The 8,657-nt window shown below is 38.9% G+C and overlaps 1 protein-coding gene across 1 annotated transcript in view; it reads right to left on the minus strand.

The window, feature by feature from the left end:
• The window catches only part of Gabrr3 (gamma-aminobutyric acid type A receptor subunit rho3), a 53,670-nt gene extending 49,988 nt beyond the window's left edge, over window positions 1–3,682 (minus strand). Inside the window, exon 1 of the mRNA XM_057765728.1 lies at window positions 3,558–3,682. Within this exon, the coding sequence (XP_057621711.1) occupies window positions 3,558–3,682 (125 nt within the window). The remainder of the gene's footprint in view (window positions 1–3,557) is intronic.
• Between the last annotated feature and the right edge of the window lie 4,975 nt (window positions 3,683–8,657).

The raw sequence follows: 8,657 nt of genomic DNA on the forward strand, positions 1-8,657 counted from the left end.
AATCTGTAGGTTACTATAGAGATCTCTGCTAGTGTCTGTTCTGAACAGTTAATAAGAGCCAGTGTTCAGTTACCAGGAAATTTATAAGCTTGCTATAAAATAAAACAGTATTAAGATTAGCTCATAAGATGTACAATTAAATATATTAGCATCAAGGTATGCCCAAACAAACAAACAATGATAAAGACAGGCCTATTGTAGGATAGTGTAATGATTACTAAGTTCTGCCTTAGAGTTATAATCGACCTAAACAGCTCAAGGACAGCATGACCACAGCAGAACCATATGTCTTTCCTAGGCAAAGAAATACATTTTCGCTTGCCAAAAGTTTCTGTATCCATAGTTTCTCCCCACTGCCTTTCTTAGAAACCTGGGGAATATTAGAATAAAAGACTTTTAAAAATGTTTAGCCTAAGGAAATGTTATTTTTGATGGAAAGCAATATTTTTATAATCTGAATGAAAATAAATAGCCTGATTTATATAACAGATCTGACTGAATGAAAGCAGGGCTCAGAATAATTGATACAAACACAAAGCAAAGTGCAAAGTGTGCAATTTTCTAACAAAGACTATATCTTCCTTTTGCCTCCGTTCTGTTAGTGTTCTTGTGTTATAAGGGGCAGATGGTTAATCAGTTGTACCATTACTTGTTGTGGGTAATCAGGTGGGGTATCGAGCAAAGAACCTCATAATATATTATTCCAAGAAAAGTATGGAGAAGCCTAGCCTATACAGGCTCAACTGTATTTTTGCCAAATGCTTTAATATTTACATGAGTGAATGCTGATAGCAGTGTAGAAACTGGTTCTTGGATTACTGTGTTCACCCAGGGAAAGTGCCTCTGTTTCATCCTAAGTGGCTGCTTTGAACTAGGGTGGTGGTTTACACGATCCTCAGTGCCCTAGAGGATTGCTCACTGCAGAACACATGCAGCAGATATAAATTTTAATGAATCATATTTTGGCTTGTGGCCTGAAGGGCTCTTCAGTTAGTACACAGAGAAGTGGAAAACAAGCATTTGGAACTCAGAGAACAGAAACCCGAGTGTTTCCCCTGGAGGAAACCTGACCTATAGAACCCGTAAGTTGTTTTTCTTTTAAAAGGAAATAAAAAGAGGCATTTAACCTCAGGAAAAAGGTCCCTCCTTACCAAAAAGACTTTGTGTTCACTGTTGACTTAAACATTGTAGTAAGCAGTAAATCTAGCTTTTTAAATTTATTGCTCTTGTTTACAGTTTCATACATGCACACCTTGTACACTGAACACTTTTACTTCCCACCTCCCCACCATACAAGCAAATTTCTCTCCCATGCACATCTCTAATTTTTTATAATCCATGGAGGTTAACCAGGCTATCTGGAGCTATCAGTTGGAGGCTGGTGGGTTGAACAAAGACACAGAACTAAAGATAGCGATTCCTTCTCTCCTGGAATCTGCTGATGGCCAATAGCTCAGAAGTAAAGGCAAAGCCTTCTGGGTCATCCCTGCCTTTCTTGATCCATTGTTGCCAGGGCTTGCCTTGTGTGTGCCCAGTGCAGCTAACTGCCTCCTATTGATGTAGGTGAATGACGACACTAGTTGTGTGATGTTTTTTTCCTCCCTACAGCTACTGTGGCATGGATGCAGACTAGTATGATAGAATAGCTCTTATTATAATTTACCCTTTCCTTTCATTAGCATCTATGGGCAGCCATAAAAATATATCGCCTTAAATGATAGATGATAATTAATATACTCTCCATTTATTATTGGAAGCAACCTGAAACAAACAAAACCAAAAATCACACATAGTCTGACATAATATTTCATTCATGCTTAATTTCTTTAGAGAGGATCCAGAAAGAAGCTAAACTTAACTAGACCCCGTGTCATCTCAGGTCTGTGGTCTGAGAACAGACTGGAAGGAAAGTGTAGGAGGCACACTTTAAAAAGCAGGACCAAAATGACAGTAGTAGATTTTCTTCTCAGGCCCATGACCCCATGAGTTCTGGGAAGTTGGCTGGGTCCAGTACCAGACATGCTTTCTTTCCTGTTGAGTGGGCCTTTAAGTCCAGTCAGACAGCTGTTGGTTGGCACTAACATGTGAGTGACACTTAATGCACCTTTACCTATATCTTGCCATGTCGGTCATTGTCATGGTTCATGGTGGAAAGATCGTAAGAGACAAATAAGAGGAAGTCCGCTGTGAAGTCTCCTAGAAATGACTGCATCGACAAGACTGAAACAATGGCAGTGTCAGTGGAAATGCGAATGTGGAAGATGGAAGATTTCATGAAGTCCCACTTCTAGCAAAGAACTAAATGTGACTAATGACAGCTGAGAGAAGGAGCCCCCTTATTGGTTGTCCAACAAAGACTTGTCAATCCTGAAACCATATAAATTGCAGATAATAAAAATTGGACTCAGAATGGTTATATTCGTATATTTGGGTATAAACATATGTGAATACACACATATACACATGTATACATACATCATATACTCATATGTACATATACACATGTATATAACACATACACATGCATTCACATATACATACACACATATGTACATACATACACATGTGTATGTGTGTTTGTGTAACAATAATAATAAAAGAAAAAGAGTCTATCAACTTGAGAGTTTCTTGGGGCATTGGAGGGATTGAAGGAAGGAAAAGGAAGGGGAAAATGATGTAATTCTATTTCAACTAAGAACATTTTTAAAAAGCACAAAGAAGACCAGGAATTGTGACTGCAGTTTCTGTCTTCTTTAAACCTGAGGATTCTGAAGGTATTGGTTAAATGTTTTGTTCTTTTTCCTGATCTGGTGGGTGAGTGTTTCATGAATATGCAACATTATAAGGACAAGCTGCTGAACATCTGTCACTTCAAAGATTAGGTCTTTTGACAAATCTTAAAAGAAAGGAGGACTTTTGCATGGACATTCTATGGGTAAAGGAGTGAATGATTTGTCCAGTTTGTAAGGCTGGGGGATTCCGGGTGCTCTTAGTGAAACCAGGGAAGCCCCAGGCAACTTGTGACACCTTGGTTATTGTAATACACAGATTTCTCCTGGTTCTATCCAGGTAGCTCATGTTATTGATGGGAAAATAGCATTGACAATGAGTCAATATTCAGGAAGATATTTTAAATAAATGAATACTTTTCAACAGATAATAAATGGTATTTATGATTCTTTACACTATCTCTTCAATGTATAAAAACTATATTTACCTCCAAAAAATTAATGTTGAAAAAAGTTGTTTATGTATCATTGTTAATTCATGCCACACTGAAGATATCAGCTCTCTGAAGGATGACCCATATACGAAACATTTAACTATTTTCTCCCCAAGTAAATACAATTAAGCAAACAATGCCAAAGACGGAAGAGCCCATGCTTTTGGATGTTAACCAGAGGTGATTTATTCTGATGGGTCAGTACTATTAAAGACACAGATACTGCAAGAAAAATGGGCTTTCCTTAAAGATACATTTCTAGATCAGCAGAAGGTCTGAGGCAGCTGTTAGGAGAAAGAGGGAAATTCTAGATGACTGTATTTCTGTATCTTACCGTGTTTGTCTCACTGAAGCTAGGCATTGATGATGGTGACTCTTGATTGCAGAAGTAGCAGAAGCATCTGGAATCCGTGTGATCCAGGTGTAGATGAAGAAGACCAACCAAACAGCCAGCACCATGTCTTCCAGAAGAAAGAAATGCAGATGGATGCCAACAACACAGCAACTATTTCCTGTTCATGTGTCTTTCAAAAAATAATTATCACATCATGAAAATGAACGAAGGAGAAAAAAAGCAGATATTGTCTTCAATGCCCCCCATTGTTTCTGTAGATTAAGTAGATTAGCATCACACACAGTCATGTGGCAATGTAAGGAAAATAAGGCAACACCTTTCGTTTGCCCTCTTTCTAGGGGAGCTGCTTAGCACGATGCTTGATTCCCCACTCAGTACTCTCTTAGCTGCTGTCCTAGGCAGACAAAGAAGCTATGTTAGGCCCTAATCCTCTTACTCCAATGCAATATGATTTGAATATCCGTAATGACTCTGTAAAATAATATGCTTAATGAGAGAAAGATGATTAATTTAATCTTAATTACACATTGTAAACAAGGTCTTTTCTTTTATCCTGATGTTTCATTTAATCCGGAATGAAATTCTTTCCTCTCTTTAAATACCCAGCCCTTTTTGCACAGCAGAACATAGTATTACTGTACATTCAAGTAAGCTATCACATTTTAAGATGGTTTATTCCCTTCATAACAAAAGTAGTTCACTTTTAGGGTAAATATAGTAACAAGCCTCTAAATGAAGTAGTACTGTCTTGGATAATACACCAAACATTAACCTGTCACTGTTAAATTAGAGTCCTGTGCTTAACAGCAGGCTGCCTCCATACAGAGAGTGGACATTCTGGTTTGTAGGTACTATTCCATGTAAGTCTTAGGTAGGGTTTCCCGTGCTGTAATAAAACATTGTGACAAAAAGAAACTTGGGGAAGAAAGGATTCATTTCATCTTACATCTCAGGTCTGCATCCGTCATTAAGGCAAGCTAGGCCAGGAACTCAAGCAAGAACCTGGAGGTAGAAACTGGAGCAGAGACGATGGAGGGATGCTGTTGACTGGCTTGCTCCTCATGGTTTGTCTGCTCAGTTTGTTTTATAATGTTTGCCAGTACTACTTGCCCAGGGCAACACCATCCACAATGGGTCAGATACTCCATCAATTATTAATCAAGAAAATGCCTCAGAGGCTTTCCTACAGGCCAATCTTATGGAGGTATTGTATTTTCTCAGTTGTGGTTGCCTCCTCCAGATGAGTCAAGTTTGTATCAAGATGACAGAAGACTAGCCAATGCACTGTCTGGATGTAAAATGCCATGGAATGGACATTCAGTGAAATTAACTTTCTATTACTAGAATATTATAAGATAGGTGGCACAGTGAGAAAACCAGTGGGGGGAGATGTGCACATTGCTTCAGATAGACTTGTGAACATAACATCTTGTACATATTGTTAGGAACCTAGTGCATTAATATATTTTAACTCAGATTGTGTGTTCTTTTAGCCCATGGATCAAAGCCTCTTGTGTTTTAGGTATGTTATTATTGCTCTTCTTCTTTTCCTTTACCTTCTTCTTTTTCTCCCCCTCTTTGCCTTTATTTATTCTCACCCCTTGCAGTATCTGATAACTTTATTCTTCATTTTCTTTCTTTCTGACTGCATGTATGCCTTCATGTCAGAAGAGGTCACCCGATCTCATTAAAGATGGTTGTGAGTCACTGTGTGGTTGCTGGGAATTGAACTCGGGACCTCTGGGAGAGCAGTCAGCGCTCTTAACCTCTGAGCCACCTCACCAGCTCTATTCTCCATTTTCTATCTATTCTGTATGAATAGTGAACAAATAGAAAGCTCAGTATTTACATAGAAACCCTTTATTTTTCTTGCTCCCTTTAAAAAAACCTTAATCTCCCTCTTCTTCCCAATCCTCTATGGTTATTAAATATGACTATTTTGAAGCATTTTGTTCACACAGACACACACAGGGTAAATATATGAGAATAGAGTATAGGTAGGGTGTGCTAACAAATGAACTACAGGGCCTCAAATCTTTCTTTTTTTTAATAATTTATTTATTTATTTATTAAAGATTTCTGCCTCCTCCCTGCCACCGCCTCCCATTTCCCTCCCCCTCCCCCAATCAACTCCCCCTCCCTCAGCAGCCCGAAGAGCAGTCAGGGTTCCCTGCCCTGTGGGAAGTCCAAGGACACCCACCTCCTTCCAGGTCTAGTAAGGTGAGCATGCAAACAGCCTAGGATCCCACAAAGCCAGTATGTGCAGTAGGATCAAAACCCGGTGCCATTGTCCTTGACTTCTCAGCAGCCCTCATTGTCCGCTATGTTCAGCGAGTCCGGTTTTATCCCATGCTTTTTCAGACCCAGTCCAGCTGGCCTTGGTGAGTTCCTGATAGAACATCCCCATTGTCTCAGTGTGTGGGTGCACCCCTCGCAGTCCTGAGTTCCTTGCTCGTGCTCTCTCTCCTTCTGCTCCTCATTTGGACCTTGGGATTTCAGCCGGTGCTTTAATGTGGGTCTCTGTCTCCTTTCATCACCTGATGAAGGTTAATATACAGGAGGATAACTATATGTTTTTCTTTGGGTTCACCTTCTTATTTAGCTTCTCTAGGATCACGAATTATAGGCTCAATGTCCTTTATTTATGGCTAGAAACCAAATATGAGTGAGTACATCCCATGTTCCCCTTTTTGGGTCTGGCTTACCTCACTCAGGATAGTGTTTTCTATTTCTATCCATTTGTATGCAAAATTCAAGAAATCATTGTTTTTTACTGCTGAGTAGTACTCTAATATGTATATATTCCATACTTTCTTCATCCATTCTTCCATTGAAGGGCAGTTAGGTTGTTTCCAGGTTTTGGCTATTACAAACAATGCTGCTATGAACATAGTTGAGCATGTACTTTTGTTGTATGATAGGGCATCTCTTGGGTATATTCCCAAGAGTGGTATTGCTGGGTCCAGGGGTAGGTTGATCCTGAATTTCCTGAGAAACCGCCACACTGCTTTCCAAAGTGGTTGCACAAGTTTGCATTCTCACCAGTAATGGGTGAGTGTACCCCTTACTCCACAATCTCTCCACCAAAGGCTATCATTGGTGTTTTTGATTTTAGCCATTCTGACAGGTGTAAGATGGTATCTTAAAGTTGTCTTGATTTGCATTTCCCTGATTGCTAAGGAAGTTGAATATGACCTTAAGTGTCTTTTGACCATTTGAACTTCTATTGAGAATTCTCTGCTCAGCTCAGTGCCCCATTTAATAATTGGATAGATTAGCATTTTACAGTCTAGCTTCTTGAGTTCTTTATATATTTTGGAGATCAGACCTTTGTCAGTTGCGGGGTTGGTGAAGATCTTCTCCCAGTCAGTGGGTTGCCTTTTTGTCTTAGTGACAGTGTCCTTTGCTTTACAGAAACTTCTCAGTTTCAGGAGGTCCCATTTATTCAATGATGCCCTTAATGTCTGTGCTGCTGGGGTTATACGTAGGAAGTGGTCTCCTGTACCCATGTGTTGTAGAGTATTTCCCACTTTCTCTTCTATCAGGTTCAGTGTGTTCGGACTGATATTGAGGTCTTTAATCCATTTGGACTTGCGTTTTGTACATGGTGATAGATATTTTCATTCTTCTACAGATTGACATCCAGTTATGCCAGCACAATTTGTTGAAGATGCTCTCTTTTTTCTATTGTATACTTTTAGCTCCTTTATCGAAAATCAGGTGTTCATAGGTTTGTGGTTCAAAGTCCGGGTCTTCTATCCTATTCCATTGGTCGACTTCTCTGTTTTTATGCCAATACCAAGCTGTTTTCAATACTGTAGCTCTGTAATAGAGTTTGAAGTCAGGGATGGTAATGCCTCCAGACGATCCTTTATTGCATAAGATTGTTTTGGCTATCCTGGGTTTTTTGTTTTTCCATATAAAGTTGATTATTGTCTTCTCAAGGTCTGTGAAGAATTTTGATGGGGATTGCATTGAATCTATAGATTGCTTTTGGTAGAATTGCCATTTTAATTATGTTGATCCTCCCAATCCAAGAGCAAGGGAGGTCCTTCCATTTTCTGGTGTCCTCTTTAATTTCTTTCTTCAAAGACTTAAAGTACTTGTCAAATAGCTCTTTCACTTCCTTGGTCAGAGTTACCCCAAGATATTTTATGCTATTTGTGGCTATCGTGAAAGGTGATGCTTCTCTGATTTCCCTCTCTGCTTCCTTATCTTTAGTGTATAGGAAGGCAACTGATTTTTTGGAGTTGATCTTGTATCCTGCCACATTACCAAAGGTGTTTATCAGCTGTAGGAGTTCTTTAGTAGAGTTTTTGGGGTCGCTTATGTATACTATCATATCATCTGCAAATAAGGAAAGTTTAACTTCTTCCTTTCCAATACGAATCCCCTTGATCCCCTTATGTTGTCTTATTGCTATTGCTAAAACTTCAAGCACTATATTGAAGAGGTATGGAGAGAGTGGACATCCATGTCATGTTCCTGATTTTAGTGGGATGGCTTTGAGTTTATCTCCGTTTAATTTAATGTTAGCTGTCTGCTTGCTGTAAATGACTTTTATTATATTTAGGTATGACCCTTGTATCCCTAATCTCTCCAAGACCTTTATCATAAAGGGGTATTGAATTTTGTTGAATGCTTTTTCAGCATCTAATGAAATGATCATATGTTTTTTTCTTTCAGTTTATTTATATGATGGATTACACTGATAGATTTGCGTATGTTGACCCAGTCCTGCATCTCCGGGATTGAGACTACTTGATCATAATGGATAATTTTTCTAATGTGTTCTTGGATTCGGTTTGCCAGTATTTTATTGAGATTTTTTGCGTCAATTCAAATCTTTCTTAAAACAAACAAATTGACAGACAGACAAAAACCCTCAAACAAAAGGGTTTGGGAACATCCAGTTTGGGAAATTATTGCTTACAGGTAAAACCATGCTTTATCAAAATGCTATTGCTATGATTCTAAAGCTGACATGATGACTATTAAACTTTTAAGTTTATAGTGAAATGTGTTACCTGTTACGACTCAGTAATGGGAAAGGAGCTCTTAGAGTACATGCTCCTGAGT

This window comes from Chionomys nivalis, chromosome 3 (assembly GCF_950005125.1).
Source record: "Chionomys nivalis chromosome 3, mChiNiv1.1, whole genome shotgun sequence".
Taxonomy (NCBI): domain Eukaryota; kingdom Metazoa; phylum Chordata; class Mammalia; order Rodentia; family Cricetidae; genus Chionomys; species Chionomys nivalis.